We start from the raw sequence: 21,258 nt of genomic DNA on the forward strand, positions 1-21,258 counted from the left end.
AATATTATCACCCTTCAAAAGGTCCGGTATAACTCGCACAAGGGGCAACAGTTTCAAGCTCAACAAGCCACATTGCAGGACAGAGAACATAACCATAATTATTATTAATAAGAATGTGCATACAAAGAGCACAAGGGTACACTTGCAGGTACAGGTGTAGCATATAAAATGAGGCCACAAAGTGTTTCGGGCAAAACTTACAGTAATTCAGATAACAAATAATTTTATATGTACAATGGGATAAACAATATTAATACTAATCATGTATAAACAAGTGTTAGTAAGCTAACAAACAACATAGATAAGATGTTTATTCAGATAAAGGTACATACATTGAAAAATGAGTTACAAACATAATGTTGGATTACTAGATAGAACTAGTACATACTATGTCCTACTAGTGTACATACTACACTATATATATGTAGTATGCGGCTCGGGCAAACACTGATATGAGAGATATTCAAGCAATATATAACAATGATAATACATAAAGATATGCCTTAACCCTATTAGGGTAATAAACCCATTGAATCTCATCCTCCGAAATGGTAAATTCTAATACAATTCATCATTTTAAAATTCCGCTGGAAAAGTCATGGAAGCATTAATTGACGCCGCGATAATTTAGTGTTCGTCATTGTATAGGTGATGGTTCACAAACAGGCTCTCCTGATTTTAACGGCATACAGTTATTATTATTCTTGTTAATGACTAATGAAATTAAGTAATTGGTGGTAATAACAATATTATATGCAATAATTGGCAAAGCAAGTTGGTATTCACATATAAATAAATAATAATGAGTAGGCTCGTCTCCTGTGCCTCATTAATTATTTACACTGAATATATCGATTTATGCAAAGATAGTATGGCACAAATATACACTGTATTCTATAAGATGATATATATATATATATATTTTTGGTATATTTAGTACAATAATACTTGTACACATAGAGGTAGTGAATAGTAAACATTTAGTGGGTGGAAATAACTGAGGTTCGGGTCAGCCTTTTGGAGTTCCAACCATGGAGAAGCTGCGGAAATATTTTAACCAAATTCGCATTCCCAAAGGTGGGGACAGAGTGTACAAGGATGAGTGCATGTTCAGCTTCGACACCCCGGTGAGTGTTGGCCATCAAGCGTGGAGTAGAGGTGACAATAAAGGGTAGAGAAGGAGAGTAGTGAGAGGGAGGCTGAGAGCAGGTCTCCAGCGACCTCACCTCCTCCAGGGATCACATTCTGGCCACCAGTTATATCAATGAATTACTCTATTATAATACACTTCACCAGCTTGAATTGAAGCAAAAATTACCCCTGGTAATTGTGTCAGAACATAGTAGAGGAGGGAGTCAATATTACCCCCCCCCCCCATCAGGAGACATTGTTTACGTGGTCACTTGAGGCCATTGTAGTGTTATTTATTGATTTATTTATATATACAAGATCCTTTGGCTTTGTGGGAATATGTAACATTGATGTTTTTACATTTTTTTGTAAAGCCACTAACACGCATAGCGTTTTGGGCAGGTCCTTATTAATCATCTAACATAATTACAAGTAGGTAATTACCGTCTACCTTATTTGTTGGTAAGTTATGTAAGATAATTATAAGTAGGTAATTTTATTGCTATTTGGAGAGTTTGTTGACATTGTGGCAGTCACCGTAATACATCTGGGGTATATTATAATAGAGGAAAGGGCAAAAACTGACATTTTGGAAAATGAATGAAAATAGTTGCATGTAAAGAGATGTGTTCATCAACCGTATCCAAATAATGTAGTGACCAATGTAGAATGTAATGTAGAATACATTGGACCTGTGTCCAATGTATTCACAATCCTTGGGTTGGACTTGGGTTGTATAGCTTCTTAATTTACCCTAATGATGATAGTTGTACACTTCACAACTATCATATCAGCAACACAACTATGGCCACCTTGGGCTGGTTCTGGGGATCAGTGATCTGGTTCTTTGTATCTAAGCGACATGTTACATAATTGTTGTTGTATTCATATCAGATGCACATATAAAGTGCATCTAGAATGTATGTACTGCAGTATATAAGTACTGTATATTAAAGTATATAGTCTGTAATGTATATTTATGGTATTGTGTGGTATTGGCAGGTTACCACCTTGTATTATATACTATATTTTATTGCATTATTTACATTTTGAGTTGAAATGTCTAATACAAAATATTTCTCAACAGGATAGTGAGACTGGGTTATATGTATGTTTGAACACCTTTCTTGGGTGGAGCAAAGAACATGTTGTACGATATTCACACCAGTCGGGGAACCATGTCTTCTTGCATCTTAAGCGGAGTAAAAAGGAGGTATGACTTGTTCTATTAGTCCTTTTAAAAAAATTAATGAAATTGTCACTAATGTACTTTGATCTACTTTATAATGATTACACTAAACATATTTTTCAGTTTCATGCATTAGGTAAATGCTGGTTTGGTTTGCCCTATACCCTTCCATTATATTTTGCTCTCTGTAGGTCATAGTTTTGAGCAAAAAGTTAGTTGATCTATTTTGTATTTTTATAGTCCTTGGCCTAGGCTACAATTGAGACACGTGGAGGCCACTATAGATTATAGAACTTGAGCAGCATGCAAAATTATATTTTGCATTTATGGGTAAATGGTGACACTTGTGTGTATTAATTCATAATAGATTTCCTCCTCTATATAGTTCCTTCCCCATCTCCTTTGTAACTTGGTAATGAAACTATTCTGCAAATGTTTTGAATTACAAATATAAAGTATTCAATATTATATTAATTTCACATTGATGAATGTTTCATTTTGCCAATAGCATCCATAAGTTTGGTCCTTTAATAGGCAAACACTATAATTGTAGCCAATTGTAGTTCTTGTGATGTAACTACTTTGAAAAAATTTAAGTACTGTACCATACTGTATTTGAATGAGCTTGAAGAGGTCATTTCCTGCTGGATCGAGTCCTGAATTTCCCAGTGCTTGTTTTACACAGGTATAAGCTTACACGTTTGATAAGAGGCATTTTGCTCTGGTGCGGAATATTGCTGTGTTCTGAATCCTTAATTCTGTCCATGGGACCAGCAAGACCTTGCATGAGTGTGTCCTAAAACAATAATTTTAAATTTACAATAAGATAATTTTTAATTGTACTTAAATTTGGTGCATATTATTTATAATTTCTTATCAAAGTTTACTACCCTTGCAGTTGTAGTGAGTTAAGCAAATGTAGGAAGTATAGCCATACAAAACTGATAATGGTTACTTCATATTTTCAAACAATTATATATACTGTATAAGAATATTGAGGAGTTCAAAGGGTCTTGAGTGAATGGTTACTGAACATGTTGGTATAATTCAGTAATTTAGACATGCATTTTTTTCATGTTTCAGTAAATGTTGTTTATTTTACAAATTATAATTTTCTAGCTTCCTCCCGAGAAGGAAATGGAGCCTGAGAAAAAGATTGCACGACTTGCAATTGGTGTAGAAGGTGGTTTCAACCCAGATGCTAACAAGAAGAAATATGAATATAAGGAACATAACTCGGTGGTGATCCTACCAGACTTTGATGTCATTCCACTACCTAATGCAGACCTCCCAGAAATTGTAAGTTTCCTTTGTGTGACACACAAGCATTATTCAGGAATTAAATTTAAGTACAAATTTGTCAAAATTTGGTTTGAGCAGATGGTAAGTATTGGAGTGAAGTAGCAGAAGTGTAGTAATGTACTGTACAGCAAGGCTGTTGAAAAGGAACAGTTAACAGGAGGGTTGATGTGAAAGTGGTTTGAAAACATGCTTGGAATGAAGGAATTGATAGATTGTAGGTTGAATGGTGAAGATATCACATTGGACTCTTGATTGTCTGGAGTTCTTAACTGGGATTGAACCCACTTTAATTTATTTAGACCTTTGGATAACCAGAATTTTTGTTTTCTCAAAACAGTATTAAGATGACAATATTAGTATTAGCGATGTATAATTATAAGCAATAATAAAAAATAGATTTTGGTATGAAAGTATGTTATAGATTAGGTGCAGTGGTTTAATTGAACCAGTTGGCTCGCTTCAGGTGCCATTATTTTTTGGTGGCAAATAAGGTATCTATGGATGGTTGTATTTGAGACGAACTTTTACCAAGATTTGGATTTACTGTACATAAAACAACTGTTTTGAATGCCACTATATAATTTAATGTATTCATAAAATGTAATGCTTGCCGATTATCGGTTATGTATAACATACGAATTTGATATACAGGAGTATACAGCACTGGTATGTGCAACTTGCTCTATGTACAGTGTGCAGTAAAGTTAAATTTTTATTTTATCAAGTTAAAGTTTTGCATCAACTTTTTTATTATAGCTTTTTGGCACCGAAGACTGCACCTACTAGTTTTAGGTAGTGGGTACCTAAAGATCCTGATACTACAGCAGTCACAAATGTCTAGCGTACTGTCATACATAATATAATGCAATATAAGATTTCTGCTTTGGGTAACAATACTCTACTGTGTATTTCTGCCCAACAGGTGCAGCAAAGTGTGGCAGGCATTTTGAAAGCAGAGTCAGCTCTTCACTTAGCTGAAGTTGAGGCAGCAGCTGGTGCTTGGGATGGGGAAGTACGGCAGATCACCAAACATGCGGATACACTTAAGCAGCTTGATAATGGTGTCAAGGTACACTTCATTTGTTGTGGGGTTATCTGAGTGCATGGTTAATTGTGCACTTCTAGTGTGTGCACCTTTCCATTTCCCTGATAGTGAACCAGAAATGAAGAAATGGCATTATCCTTAACACAAATTACAGTTCTGTGTTTTAATAATTACTGTGTATTTTAAATTTTTTAATCGGAATTTATTTTATGTTTTGGCTGCCTATTTATTTCTTTGGTTTAATGAGCTCTTCTGCAACTGTTTCTAGTAAATAAAAAAAAATTGTGTTTGGCTTCCTAGGATAGAATGGAGACTGGTCTCACAGGTAATCCATAATTATCTTGTCAAAGTGTAAATAAAATTGTATCCTGAATTCTTAAGTTTGTTATAACCAGGAAGACTTCTTTTGGAGCAGGGATATAGGCCTTGCATGAGGTACTCTAAACAGTTTGGTTTGCTTTATTATATGTATAGTATTGATAAGTAAAGTACCGAGTGTCCCTTTTTTTTCCAATCCCGGGGTTTCAGCCATCTTTGTCTAATTATTAGGTTCTACCTAATGGCTGGAAGTGTGAGGAGTGTGACAAAACTGAAAATCTCTGGCTAAACCTTACTGATGGAAAAATTCTCTGTGGGCGAAGACAGTTGGATGGTTCAGGCGGCAACAACCATGCTCTTGAACACTATGAAAAGACAAGTGAGTTTCACATGTAATAAATTAGTGTAAAATATTTGTCTTTAGAGTATAAATTCTTTTTAGTATTTAAACCTAGGCAAGAAGCTCTTATTTTATTGTTCAGAAAATTTGTAGACTGCTATGTTACTTTTATTATCACTTCAAACCAGGTCCTTTGGCACTGTTGCTTTTCTGAATGTCTCCAGTTTATATTGTGTGAAATTCTGATTCAATACATTAGTTCATTTGTCCTTGTAGTATGTCATGCCCAAGAAAATTGTCACAATTCTGTAAATGGAAAAAAATGCACAGCAAACCCACAAATTAAGATTCTTATAAAGGACATTTTTGTTTGTCCTTTGCCCAACCACTTGGGCTGGATGGTAGCGCGATGGTCTCGCGTCATGCAGGCCGGCGTTCAATCCCCGACCGTCCAAGTGGTTGGGCACCATTCCTTCCCGCCCCATCCCAAATCCTTATCCTGACCCCTTCCAAGTGCTATATAGTTGTAATGGCTTGGTGCTTTCCCCTGATAGTTCCCTTCCCTTGACCAGTATCATGCATCTATATTATGATGCACTGATGAGGGGGGGGGGACCAACATGTATTTTAATTTGTGAGTTTAGTGTGAAAGTCATTCCCAAGTATTTTAACCCCGTCTGCATATACGTATGTCTAAAACATAGTGTTCTTTCTCGTTTCTATATTCCATTTTTGTTCTAATAATTTATTCATGAGGTCAACTGTACTTACTATTATTTAATCTTACTCTTCCATTAAGTATGTTGTTTCATTCTCTGTAAATCTATATACAGCATTACCCACCCTTTCAGAGTACCCGCTTTCTGTGAAGCTTGGAACCATTACACAGGATGGAAATGCAGATGTATATAGTTATGATGAAGATGACATGGTTCTAGACCCTGATCTTTTGAAGCATTTGGCAGTGAGTAATTTTTATAATTTCATAGTTTTGCGATCCAACATATATAGAACTAGGCACTATTGTACATTAAAGTACACAGTTTCTCATGCTATTATTGTGAAAGGATGTAACATCTTGCAACAGTTTTCTTTACTATTTTGGGTGTTAACACTTTAAAAGTGTGCTGTACAGTGGATTTTTTGCTCCTTAAGAGGATAATGACTGAAGAGTTATAAATATCTTTCTATAGAGTAAAAATGCTGTAGTTACTAAGACATATTTGTCTCCTTTCAGCATTTTGGTATTAATGTTAAAGTGATGGAGAAAACTGAGAAAACGATGCTCGAGTTGGAGATTGATTATAACCAACGTGCCTGGGAATGGTCGCGGCTTACTGAATCGGGAGCAAAGCTTGTACCAAAGTTTGGACCCGGTTTCACAGGTAATGATTTAATTATGTTAATATTATTTATTATATGTACAATGGTATAGTGGAAGTAACATGGTCATGAAAGCTAGGCAAATGAAGTGTTATTCATAATTTGATGAGACATCTAGTTCAAAGACGAGACATCAAAAGTGACTACAGTACTTGCATTCATTAAAGATTTGCTTAAGGTGTGGGATTGGGCGTGGTTCCATGGTGCAGGTTTCAATCCTCCGCATGGCTCCATTTTATTTTCTCACCCGCATCACATCAATGTGATTTCTTTGTGCATTTTCAGTCTAATTATTGATTTTTTATATCAGAATCCCAGTATCATAGTTGCCAATTTGTACATTATACATTGATTTTTTAACAAGATTCTTGATAATCATAATTCCTAGAGCTCTTTGACGTTTATATGGTTGTCCCGCACTGGGGACCCTACAGAGATGCTTCACAGAGTATAGAAGCGCCCAAGGATGTTATAGCCTTGACACTTCTTGGTTATATGTTAAATTCCCAATGTAGATGTATTTTTTACTTCATGGAGAATTTGCAAATCCATCTCTTTTATGACACTATGTGCTAGTATGCAGTATCTTCTGCATGTTAAGCCTTGAACTGATGTAACATTTATTCGGGGTCAAAGACCTCGCCATTAGAGTCAGAGAAATTAACATACTTGCTAGCATGATCATCCTAATCCAGTTTAAGGTAACCCCTCTAATTTAATGTATATATGCCTTCCTAGTCAGTCTTTTGTATAGTATCAAAGGCTTTCAATTTCAAGGTATATTTCACAATCTCTTTTCATTGTCAGCTGCTTCAAATATGCTGGAAAAGAGTGAAAGTAAATTTGTTTACATGAAGATGTGTACTTGTGATGAGGGGAATTTCCCCACCTAAGTTATGTTTTGCTAAGGGGAAATGATGCATGCAAGTCTAATCATATGTCTAATCATATGTAGTGATCTTAATATGAACTCAAAGCTTGATTGTGACTTTTACCTGAGTATTGTTAATTGTAAGGTCTGTTAGCCTAGCAAGAAGATTTGGTAGTTATTTTTCAAGTAACCTATTTATATGGTCTCCTGAATTCAACATTTATTATTTTTTAAAAAATTAATTAATGTGAGAATGGAAAGGTATTATTTTCAGCCAAAAAGTATAATTTTAAAGTGCCGGAAAGCTTTTGAGAGAGTCTTTAAAAATATTGGAAGATTAGTTTTTGTTAGGATATTAGAAATACAGAAGTGTAATTAATAGAAAGGCATATCAATGCCTTTTGTTGAGTTAGAACTAAGACTTTGTGTGGTAACTGTGATGCTTGTTAATGTTTTACCTTTAATACATTTACAGGGATGAAAAATCTTGGTAACTCCTGCTATGTAAACTCTGTAATGCAAGTACTCTTCTCTGTTCCGAGCTTCATTGAGAGATTTTTCAGTCATGGTCAGACCATCAGAGAAAGTTACAAAGGAACAAACCCTGCAGAAGACTTTAATGTTCAAATGGGTAAACTTGCACATGGCTTGCTGTCAGGAAGGTAAGTGCTGCCCCACAAAAGATTTTATCCTACTTTTAGCGTGGAGCATTTGAAAATTTGCTTAGAATTCCATAAAAAATTTAGAACTTTGATAAGGTTGGCAACGCAGCTGGATTTCCAGTTCACTACTTGGGAACATTGTTACTATAGATTAATAGCGTTTTATTGTAATAGTTGATATTTGAGTGAATGAAGATTGGTGAAATTAAAATACTCTACAATGGACCCTTGATATGCAATTTGGATGTATTCATTAAAAGCTTCTTTTATAGCCTTGTAGCTCAGTCCTTTTGATTCTGGCACTAGTTTTGTTGCTAACAGCATGAGGATTTCATGCCAGTGGCAAAGTAACAGGGAATACTGGAAGAGATGAAGATAATGAAAGACACAGACAGACAGAAGTAGGGAGGGAGGCATTGAGAAGTCATAAATTCCAGGATTGATAGGTCAGAATGTTGGATGACTGTCCACCAGGAGGCATGTATGTTACTGGCAACTCCTGAAGAGAACCGTACCTAGTCTTGTGAATGATTTGCTGTAGTGTGGTGGTGTAATGTAATATCTTTTATTGTACTGCTTCCCTTTTCACTCTGGGCTACCCACTCCCAGAAAAGTGGAGAAATGAAATAATGACTATTATAATTAAATATTACCATGTATTTGTGATTTCACGATTTACATAGATTCATATCAAAGGATACTGCACAGAAATTTTGTTTTACATTTTTCAGATACTCGGTAGCTCCTAACACGGTTGATGAGAGCCAAGACACGGACGACTTGCAGCCTGGCTTGTCTCCACTTATGTTCCGCACACTTGTTGGAAAGGGTCATGCTGAATTTTCAACTAAGAAACAGCAAGATGCCATGGAATTTTTGGAACATGTGCTAAAGATGACAGCATGCAACTCTGCTGGAGCATCTGACCCTGGAAACTGCTTCAAGTTTGAGGTTTGCACCAACTTTATTGTTTTACTTGCTCACTGTCATGCTTAACAAACAAACAATTGTCCTTTTATATAAATATATTGGTAGGAATGACTGGATGAATTGTAGACGATAAGCTTTAATAGCACAGTTAAGGTATATGCCAGACTAGAGGACCAGAGATGAGCCTTGGCATTTGTCTCATCTTACATATGTTGAACAGGTAGAGGACAAGTTTGTGTGCAGCGCAAGTGGGAAGGTTCGTTATGTAACAAGACCAGACCAGTATCTACCCCTACCGGTACCAGTTGAAGAAGCTGTAAATAAAGAAGAAGTTGCAGCTTACCAAGCACGTAAAGTGGAGGCTCAAGCAGCACAGAAAGCTGTGTAAGTTGTACTTTTGCAGTTTAACTTTCTCACTAATTATACCAGGGTAGTCAAGATATAAATTTTAATTAAATTATATAGTAGACATTGTAAGATAAAAATAAAAATTCATTCAACCTGAGGTATGATTTTGGTTTCAATGTAAATGTATGTTCTATTGTTTTCTCTAATTAAAACACATTAATTATGGCAAAGAATGACTGCTCCGGAAAATCTGATGCATCTTGAGAGTTGGCACCTGTCTTTCTGCTTGAGTGGAAATCCACTTTGCCAGTCTAAAACCTTGGCCACATGAGGTGAAACTTTACTTTAGTAGCATTGTGTTAAGAGGGTTTATCATTAATGAATGTTGAGGAAATTTTAGACTGACTTGGAAACCTTTACCATATTCAGCCAAACACTCAATACAGCAAGGGTTTTTTCTGAAAAAGTTTCCTAATAGTACGGTTTTCCTAAACATTCAATTTGCCGTATGTTATGGTGAGAAATGTGCAACTGTGTTGTACAGCTTGTGTAATGTGTACATTCATGCACATGCTTTGAATCGCACACTTGTGCATGAATTTACATGTTCACTCTAATTTCAGTATGAAGCAGACCAATCTTGGCTACCAGTGTTTTAAGTAAAATTGAAAATAAAACAAAGCTTAAAATGTGCAAATTTAAAAAGTCTAAAAGCTAGCTTGTGAGGCGTAGTGATGGAAGCTAGTTGACTAATTCCTACCCTCATCCTTCCCACATTCCCAGACAAATTCAGTTTAAATTGTTAAAATTAGTTTTGACTGCATTAGGCATTTATCATTGTAAACTGGAAAGATTTTTGTGTTTTCTGTAATCAAATGACTAAGAAATTTTGTTTTATTACAGACAGCCTGAGGAACAAGTGCGCATAAAAATACCATTTGATGTGTGTCTGTCAAAGTTAGCATCTCCAGAGCAAATAGTTGCATTTAGCTCTGCTGTGGAGAAGGAAGTCAGCATGCAAAAAGTTACTCGCCTTCGTACTTTCCCAGATTTCCTAGTCATTCAGGTTGGTATTATATGTTAAAAACAGTAGACTATATTTAATTCATTGACTGTGGCATTTAACTTGTTGATACACAAAAAATTCACCTTTACTCTTCCAATATTGGTAAATTTAATAAAACACTGCTAATATACTGTGCCAATAATAATTTTGTTTGTCGTGCAATGCCTATTTGTGAATCGTTAAATAATGATCCCCTAGATATTCAAATCATAAGTATGTATCTATTCAAGAGGGAAGGGAATTATCAGGGGGAAAGTACCAAGCCATTACGACTATATAGCACTTGGAAGGGGTCAGGATAAGGATTTGGGATGGGACGGAGGGGAAAAGGAATGATGCCCAACCACTTGGACGGCCAGGAATTGAACGACAACCTGCATGAAGCGAGACCGTCACTACTGTCCAGCCCAAGAGTGGACTCTATTCAAGAGTGAACGTTTGATTGTCCACAATAGGTAGCCAGTTGCTTAGGACCATGAAGCTTTTGCAGGGTTACTGGAGGCTATTGTTGAATCATTATGTGAAGGGATGGGGGAGATTGACCATTTTCCCCTATTTGCATGAAATAGCAAAATTGTTCCATAGTCTGATTCTTGATAAATACCAGCTTCAATTAAACAAGGATATCTTGAATACAGATTTATTTTTGTTGAATCTACCAAATGAAAGAAGTTCTATAGATAATACACAAAGATTCACCACATGCTGTTTTTGTTAATTAAATTTAGTATTGTAGAGTGGAAAGCATTTTTAAAAGAATATGCATATTTGGTCTGTTTTCTTTCAGCTAGTGAAATTTGGTATTGGTCAAGATTGGGTGCCATTGAAATATGATGTATCCATTGATATGCCTGAGAGCCTGGACTTGTCTGTACTAAGAGGCTATGGTCTTCAGTCAGGGGAGGAAGAACTACCAGAAACATCTGCTCCTCCACCAAAGGGCAAGTTTAACAATGCATTTCTTTCATTAAAATTGTCCTGTTGGCAAAAACATCCCTTAATCTTTTTCTATAATTTGCTACTTTGCTGCCCTTTTGATTTTGGTATACTCACTCCTGGCCCTCACAAGTGCCTCTGTATGTGTGTCTGTATCTAGGTCTGTGTAATTTATCCATGCGTTTTTGAATCCTGGGTTTGTTCTTGTCTCATCCACTTCCCTCCCAATAGGTATAAACTGTTACATTGCTACTATACATTTGCGTTACTAAGTCAATTGTCTGTTTTGCTGACTTTCTTTCCAGTTCAGTCTCCCACTAAACATCATGCTGGTAGGCACTAACTCGCCTGTAGTCCCCTCTTATGTATTCTCTTGTACTTCTCAAACTGTTTCTTAAACTGACTCGGCTTTCAATTTTTACAATATAATCAAACATAATGCATTGCTCACTGGCTCCTAGTGACTCCTTATATTTTAAATTCTCTGCATCTTCCTTATTTAAGATAAATACCAGATCTATTACTGAACCTGTGTGCTCTCTCTGATATGCTGCTAAAGTGTTTATCTGCTTTGTCCACTAATCTTGCTCTCCATGTTTCATCTCCTTGATAGGACCCTTCGTTGATTAGGCAATTGTTCCAACACTAAAACCCAGAATACTTGGATTCTTGTTTTTGCTCCATTTGCCACAGTGGCTGCTTTTTACAATATTTACATGGCTTCTTGCATGTTTCATTGTAATGATCATGCTACTCCATTGGTATTTCTGTATTTAATAGTGGGCCATAACCCCCTACCAGTTTCATGGTCCCCATTGTTGTACATGTGTGATTTTGCTAGTTGCTTACCTCCGAGGGCCAGAGAATTGACATAAGTTGAGCAAAGGTGGCATTTACAACAGACATTAAGGCCTGGTAACCTAGCTCAAACTGTTGATGGGAGAAGTGGTGTTACAGCAGGATGCAGTAATGTAGGTGACTGTGTGGTTTGTAATGTTCACAATTAGAGAGAGAACATAGATTAAATTAAAAATGTAATAAAATTCTCAATGTATTCAACCTTTTCAGGATTAATTTTGTCAAAGGTAGAGAAGATTACTAGCAAAGCTATCATGTGTATATACTGTATCTGGTTTTGCTAGGTTTTGATTGCATTTAATTTTGTCTTGCCAATTTTTAACACTTTTAACACATGCCCCAGTTCTTTACTTGTACAATTTTTCTCCTATATTATAATTGTTAAATTACCTTTTTACATTTTGTACATTTCTGCATGTTTAAATGTTCTATTTAGCAACACAGCTTTAGTCTAATTTGAAGCACTAGGGTATATACAGTACAGCACTAAAAATTAATAAAATGTAATTGCTTGTTTTATATTTTGAATTTTACTTTTCTAGAACCTGAAATAGATGCTGGAATTGTACAACAGTTGGCAGAGATGGGCTTTCCCTGGGAGGCTTGTAGAAAGGCTGTCCACCTTACTGGTAACAACGGCACTGAAGCTGCAATGAATTGGGTGATGGAACACATGAGCGATCCAGACTTTGCTGAACCACTTGTCATTGAAAACAAACCTTCAAGTAAGTCCCTGGGATTTCTTCCTATTGGGAGGGATGCCATCCTGTACATGCTGCTTTACCAGTCTGGTCACTCACAGAGTGAGTGAGTGATCAAAGAATGATGTTACAAAGATGTAACATCAAAGAAGATGTAACCTCTAAGTCTGCTATTTTGAATAATATATATATATATATATATATAATAAATATATATATAAATATATATATATATATATATATATATATATATATATATATATATATATATATATATATATATATATATATATATATTAATATATATATATTAATATATATATATATATATATTAATATATATATATTAATATATATATATATATATATATATAATTAATATATTTTCTCTATTTATTTTCTTATGAAATGATAAAGCTTCCCATTTCATTATGTATGAGGTCAATTGTTTTTTATTGGAGTTAAAATTAACGTAGATATATGACGGAACCTAACCAACCCTACCTAACCTAACCTAACCTAACCTATCTTTATAGGTTAGGTTAGGTAGCCAAAAAAGTTAGGTTAGGTAGTCGAAAAATAATTAATTCATGAAAACTTGGCTTATTAGGCAAATCGGGCCTTGCATAGTAGGCAGAGAAGTGCGTTCTGGCTACTAGGTACGACATATATATATATATACTGTAAAATATATAGAATGCTTTACTGGAGATGAGAGGCATAATATAATATTCAAAGTGTAGTTGAGACATTTTTTAAGAGAATGAAGTTTAGGTAATGCTTCTGTACTGTAATTTAAGAAATTTAGGTGCCTGCTTTAAATGTCTTCCGTGATCAATTAATATCCAATCTTGTACAGTACTGGAATTATCAGCCTTTCAGATAGTAAATAAAAACTTTATAATATTTGTTTAATTTTCAGATAGTGATAGTTTTACTCCAAATGAAGAAGGCTTGGCAATGTTGATGTCAATGGGCTTCACTCGGGAACAGGCAGCACTTGCCCTTAAGGAGACTAGCAACAGTCTAGAACGTGCTGCTGATTGGATATTTTCTCATCAACATGAATTGGATTCATTGCTGGCAACACAGAGTGGGGCAGCTGCAGTTCCTCCTCCACAGAAGCCCACTTACACAAATGGTTCTCCAAGGTGAGTCTCTTAATACAGTTGGCTTCATTCTTCATTCACAATTGGGGATTCTGGGTAGCCAACTCAACCATCACTTTCTTGTAAAATTTGTGTGGCTGTCATAAAAACTAAGTAGATTTTACACAGGATCTTCCTATTTCAGAGCCATATCATCTTTTATCTTATCTTATCTCTCCAGGCATTCTACCCATTTGGCTTCAACTACTTTTTTCTAGTGTTTTGTCAATGACACAGATTTGTAATTTAGAGGGTCCTCTTTGCTACCATTTTTGTAGATTGGAACAGTTTGCCTTTTTATTATTATTATTATTATTATTATAATATACCAGTATAATTAAAATATGATGTTTTTAATTAGTGCTTTCAGACATTTTCTTGGTTTGACTTTTGTTAATGGACATCTTTAACATGTTAACATTAATGGAAGCAATACCAATTTTCTTGGATCGCTGTATTATATGATGGAAGTTAACTTTCCTCTTGATTAGAGTGCGTTATTGTGTCAGAACTGTGCTGTAAATTTTTGGACGCCTTAGTAAATGGCTTTGTGAATTACTTAAGCCGGCATTGTCATTAATTTCCCTCTTTTTTTTTTTATTCCAGATACGAGCTGAGTGCTTTTATAAGCCACATGGGAACATCCATATTTGTAGGCCACTATGTATGTCACATAAAGAAGGACGGTGAGTGGACTATCTTCAATGACAACAAGGTGTCAAAGTCTGTCGATCCTCCCCTGGACCTCGGGTACATTTACCTCTACAAAAGAGTATCCACATAGTCCTATTTGCAAGAGGATTGTTGGATGCCCAGCAAAATGGCAATTTTTTATTTGTTTATAAAACTAGAAGAGACAATGTCCTATGAATCAAAAAGTGTGTTTTCAGACTAAAGGTAATGAATGCTTAGGTACTGAGACTAGAATCCTATAATTTGCTTGGGCATTTTGCCTTCTCGGTGAAGAAGTGAACATAACTGTGCACGTATTGCACATGACCTGTGATTATTAGGATTATGAATATCTTAGTAAATAAAATGAATTAAGCTATTTTAGAAGTGATAGAGTACTGTGAAAGTGAAACATACCTTCAGCACTTTAATACTGTATAGTTCTTTTCTGATGATAAATTTTGTGTTCAACATAGTGTGTAATATTTTAAAATTGTTGTTATAAATGACATATTAGACAAAGCCTTAACGAGCTTTGAATCTTCAAGAAACATTGTATCCTGTACATTCAGAAAATATATGCAAAATTATTTTTACTGACATTGTGTACAAAATTTTATGCAAAATAATAATGATTATTAAGTAAGAGGCCTTACATCTGACATCCTCACATGCAGTTTACTGTCTAAATATTTTAGTATAGTGTTTTAGAAGGATCATTATATACGCATTAATTCAGCTTGATACTGTTTTTGGTTTTTCTTTAATATATTGCCAATAGAATTATACAGTAATTATTAACTACTCTGAAGGGCCTCTTTACTCTGTCTCTACATTTAAAGTGAGTCATTAATTATTACATAAATATGTGCAAAAATTGAGGCATTATTTGTGCTGACAAAAGTACCTGTATCAAAGTGAAAATCATCATAAAAGGTGCACTTAATATGCATTGCTATTTTTCACATTTGATAGCTAAAGATCCATGTCCCCATGCTGTCATTCTCTAGAACATACACCAACATATGTAATTGCATACCCAAAAACATTTTGATATATTTATAATTTATAATTATTCAATTAAGTGCCCAAATATGAAAATAGTTGTACATGTCTTTGTATGTATCAACTGTAAATACACGCTAAAAAATATTAGCTGTTCATCATTACTCATGAGGGATTATCGAATGAGTTTATAGTCTTTTTTCATTGAGTTTCACGTATCTACTGCTATAAACATGAATCGTTATATGCCAAATAATATTTCAAGTGAATTGTGACAATTGGTCACAGCTCGATTGAAATGTCTCATTTGAAATACACGGAGTGTCTTCAAGCCAAATTTAAACTGAAAATGTTTAACTATAATAGGTATTGTATAAATAAGTACAATAATATATATATTTTTATAGTCAACTATTCATTAAGTATTCAGGTACATGACTAATAACAATATTTTGATATTTGTACCAGTTATGTATATAATGTGCACAGCATTTTTATAGATGCTAAAGTTCCTGAGTGCCAACTTTGTTCTAGGTTTTCATATGCTGCTGCTGTTATTCTGTTTTGTGTGTGTGGTGTTGAAGATTGTATTGTGAGCTTGCTTGGGTCCTTCATTTATTTTTGCAACTCTCTCTTCTGTGTTTTTTGCTTTCTATCGTCTCTCAGACTTCATTATTTTGCATTTGTTGTCTTGAACACTAGCAGCCTGTCTAGGTCTTCCTGTAGTATCATGCAGTTCATGCCCATCTTAAGAGTTTTGCATTGTTGGCAAACATTACCATGTACAATACTATTTCCTCCAGGAGGTCATTTACTTGGATTAAAGACAGTAGTATTTCAATCATCAAACCCTGCTACCACTTACTTCCATCCTGACACATTCTCCTTCACTAAAACTGTTTGTAGTTTCCGATAGTCTGTAAGCTGATCAATTATCTTCCAATTATCTCAGCTTGTATTTCCAACTTGGTTATCAACCTTACCTTTTCCAGTACTTTACATGGAATACGTGTCGCTGAAACTTGTCTGTAGTTTAAGAACTTGTCTCTTTTTGTCAATTTGTACTTCAATTTTGCAATGTTTTAGATTTCTGGAGCTCCCTAATTGCTATTTACATATCTGCTGCTGTCTTTTTTTAGCTACTAAAAAATTTGGTGTGGTCCTACAGCACTAATCTGTTTATATTTTATGTTTCTTTATGAGGTAAAGAAATACTCATCCAAGTATTTCTTTACCTCATCCAGGAGGAGGCCTGGTCGAGGATTGAGCCGCAGGGACGTTGATCCCCAAAATCATCACAAGGTAACCATCCACAGTTGCTACCATATAATTTTCCTTCCATCGACAATACAATTAGGCCTACACTCTTGCTTTATATTGAAGCCCTTCTTGGGTCTCCAGTGATGTTCTTTGCAGCTCTCTCTGTTGCTCTCAGTGTGGCCATAAACAAAAATTTGATAACTTGGTACTTGATATTCTTATCATTGTGAAGTAGCTAGGGCTGTTCTTTGGCTTTAACTGCTATGTCATTTTCAAATACACTCTGCTGCTGCTCTGACCCCTAGTATGCTCATTTCTGACCCTCCTTAGTGCCTTTGTGTTTTCCCTGCTAGTCTGCTGTTCATCCATCCCTTCCCCTCCCTAACCCACCCACTCTTTTTCCCTTCTGTCAACTCCCACCAGTATCCCATACCCAGTGTTCCAACCTGGCCCCATTCTCATCATCTGCCACTTTATCACAGCTTCTACACAAATGCCAGAAACTTCGTAAATATATTTGATTTGTGTGCATATACAGTACTAGGGTTGAGAATCCTGATATCGGGGAAAGAAAGAAAAGAGGACAATAAATATTTGAAGGAGAATTCAGGGTACCATCTGCCTTTCATAAGATGGAAAGAGCAGGTGCAATACAATAATGTTCATAAAAGGACTCTACTGCAATGAGGAATTCAACAACACCGGATGTTGATATCCTGTGTTGTTGAATTATTCAACAACACGGTTGATGCAATATAGCTCAGTGGTAGCAAACACAGCAATAGTAGCAGAAGCTAGACCTGCATCAAGTGATAAAGGCAGAAGCTGAAGCACCAACTCTTGTAATGGAGTTTAATAATTTGACGCTAAATTACGCAATTTTAAGATCACAAGCTAGAGGCAACCCATTCTTGGGTTCTGTCATCCAAAGATGCATTCATAATTTCTAACATATTGTATTGTGCAATTAAAAAGTTCTTTTATAAATATCATTAGTGTATAATATTGTGGACAGCTTGTCCTAGAATAGGTTTGGTTAAATCTTTGGATTCTGTTGGCAATTATTTGTATTTGCAATACATGGATGAATTTGTTCATTTACATGGGTGAAGTATTTAGGAAGGAAACATTTGAACAAGAGTGAATTGCTGCTTTAGAAACATTCAGACATAATCACGTGTAAAGTGGTTTTCAGTTTAAAAACGAACTTGGGCAGCTAGATTAACAAGTATTTGGCAAGCATTTGAAGGAAGAGAGCAATTTCTTAACTTTACACAGGACGCTCCTCATACAGCACGTAACAAAGCCCACCCAAGTGAGTGCACTCTAAATCTTGTGCTATCAGATGGCTCTAACAAGAGCTCTAACAAAGAGCTCTAACAAAGCTCAACCTCTATTAGGAGCATAAATATGCAAAGAATTGCATAGATTGAGAAGCAAAAAAAATAAAAGCAGACATCCAGAAAAACAGATTTGGCCAAAAAACTGAATGGAAACTGGTACAAATCATCAAGAAAGATACCAAGTATTTACATGTTTGTATAAGTAGTAAAACTAGGACAAAATTTACTGTAGGACCCTAGAAAATGAGAAGAAATTATACATAGACACTAAAAGGCAACTGACATTAAGAACTTGACATAGTTTTCGTACTAGACATTAGAACTACAGTATCACTGAAACTCGCCCAATTTTTTTTCTTCTAAATTTATAGATTGGAAATGTGCAAATTTTACTCGTCTTTGAGAAAGGCAAAACAAAGTTTAGTAGAAAATTACAGACCAGTAGGCCTAACCTCACAAATCTGCAAGCTCTTGGAGGAAATGCACAATCTTTTTAAATGTAACACATCATGGTTTTGTGACAAATAAATTCTGCCTTAGTAATTTCACATTTTGGAAACGATAACCAACTAGAGGTACACTGGCTTTAGATACAGTATACGTGAAAAATTGACACAAAAACTGCATGAACATTACATAAATGGCAAAATAATAGAATTTATCAAACTAAAGATAAACCAAAGAATCGTCTTAAAGAGAATCCAACCAAAAAATTTAATTGGCGTATCACATGGCTCCATCTTTGGGTCAACCCTTTTGTAATAACATCATCAAATTTGCATATGACAATTTTTGGGAAGGTGGAAAGCATCTCTTTATGTAGGACTTAACAGTACACATCAAACTACCATAACACGACTCTGCAGCAGATCAGTACTGTATAGAAAAGGACCCCGAGTTATGATCCACCAATCACTGAAAGTTTGTTTGAGTAAATATAGAAGCTGCTGTAAGAAAAAAGATAATCAAACCTTAAGACTAACTAAACTACCCTTCGACTTTATGGAAAAAGAAATGGTTATTCAGCTCTACAATCTATGAGGACACGAGTGGACTGATCTAATCGAGACCTTTAAAATACTGAAAAAATGGAAGATATTTTTCCTGACAACTTCTTTAAAAGAACCCCAATAAATGAAGATGGATTTCCACTCATTGGGCAATAAACTTGTATGGAATCGCCTATTCCAACTGAAGCCAGCGTAGATGCAAAGACATTACTCAAGTCCAAAGAATCCCTACTATAAATGGAAAGATATATATTACAAGAACCTATATGTAATGATCAGAGGCATGTAGTATTTACCTGTCCACTGGCACCGTTATCATATAGAATGAGACGGTTCCATGTTTTGATTAAAAAAAAATCTCATAGGTTGTAGCTTGCTTATGTAGTGATATTTGCCATTGTTCTAGAAATAATATATGGTAAAATCCTAATGATTTTCTCTCTTTCGTTCTGTTTCTAAACCAATCCAGTTATAATGCAAAACCAATCTTATATATATTGTCATATTTTGAGATCATAGTGAGCAGTGATAGACTAGTGAAGATGATCAGTGTCGACAATGTGGCGATGAGGAATGAAATTGAAATAAGTTTATTGAGGTAAAATACGCACAAAGGGATGAGGTAGCTCAAGCTATTCTCACCCCGTTCAGTACATCGTGTTAATACATACATATACACACATCACAAACAATAAACATATTACCAAACATTCTGAGAGATAAACATCTACATTTCCTATGAGGAATGAGGACGTGTGTAATCCACTCAATTGGGGTCTTGCGTTAAAAAAGGGTAAGAAATCTAAGGGGTAAAGCATATTTCGCTCTTCATCAATCTTTATTACCGGTATCGTTAATTTACGCTACCATTGCTGATAAGACTAGATAATGGGCGAGGCGGTGCACTGCGTCTTGGCATTAGTAATTTATAATAGACTAATAATATCGTGCTGGTTAGTTTCGGCATGCAAGCGTCGCCCGGTGTTGACTTTGGCTTCGGCTGCATGCTATTAATAGTCTTGAGTCTTCACAACAATTGAGCAATAAAATAAATATGTTTTCGAGATAGAAATTTAATTACTATCGGGTTTAATATGAAATAGTTATATAACTCATTTAAAAAAATTATAGCGGATGCAGGAGTTGAAGATTATTAGTTACATGTAGGCTGTCGGACGAAAATTTGTTATTATATGAACAGTATCCACTGCATTTGTTTTACTTAACGTACAATATGTATAAACTGTATTTATCACAGAATGTTTTTAATAATTTTACCCTTATACACATAGTTATTGCGTATAAGATGTATAAACATGAAAATAGCTATATATATGTGCCCGGTTAACCCATTAACAGTAATTGTAAAGAGTAGTTTATTGAGCGGATGTATATTAAATTATATAATTATTATATATTTATATATAATTACAACCCTATTGACTTCTTTTTATAATAAAAGGTATATAATTGTCATTCCAGTGTGTGTACCAGTCATTATTTGTTTCCGGAATAGAAATTGCGTCATTATATAGAGAACACGAGAGGTGCTGGGCGCCCGTCCAGTCCAATCCAGATTTTTGGATTAAATACAGTTAATGCAGCTTAACAATGGCCACAGTTTAGATGTCGGTCTACTTTAGCTTATCATATTAATTAGTTCATGCCACAGTCGAGATGTTCAAATGGGAGATATATCAAGTATAATATGGGTTCAAGGGTAAAATCATCGCTATGGAT

At 35.1% G+C, this 21,258-nt stretch overlaps 1 protein-coding gene across 1 annotated transcript; it reads left to right on the forward strand.

The window, feature by feature from the left end:
* Positions 1–968: 968 nt before the first annotated feature.
* On the forward strand, positions 969–16,055 carry Usp5 (ubiquitin specific protease 5). The gene is made up of 15 exons (XM_045748853.2): positions 969–1,127; positions 2,219–2,344; positions 3,440–3,619; positions 4,545–4,691; positions 5,217–5,364; positions 6,177–6,289; positions 6,563–6,710; positions 8,055–8,241; positions 8,973–9,192; positions 9,392–9,555; positions 10,423–10,585; positions 11,373–11,526; positions 12,922–13,104; positions 14,003–14,231; positions 14,835–16,055. Exons 1-15 carry the CDS (start codon positions 1,032–1,034, stop codon positions 15,010–15,012), a joined length of 2,436 nt encoding a protein of 811 aa, XP_045604809.2. The 5' UTR covers positions 969–1,031; the 3' UTR covers positions 15,013–16,055.
* Positions 16,056–21,258: the final 5,203 nt, after the last annotated feature.

This window comes from Procambarus clarkii, chromosome 2, assembly GCF_040958095.1.
Source record: "Procambarus clarkii isolate CNS0578487 chromosome 2, FALCON_Pclarkii_2.0, whole genome shotgun sequence".
NCBI lineage: Eukaryota > Metazoa > Arthropoda > Malacostraca > Decapoda > Cambaridae > Procambarus > Procambarus clarkii.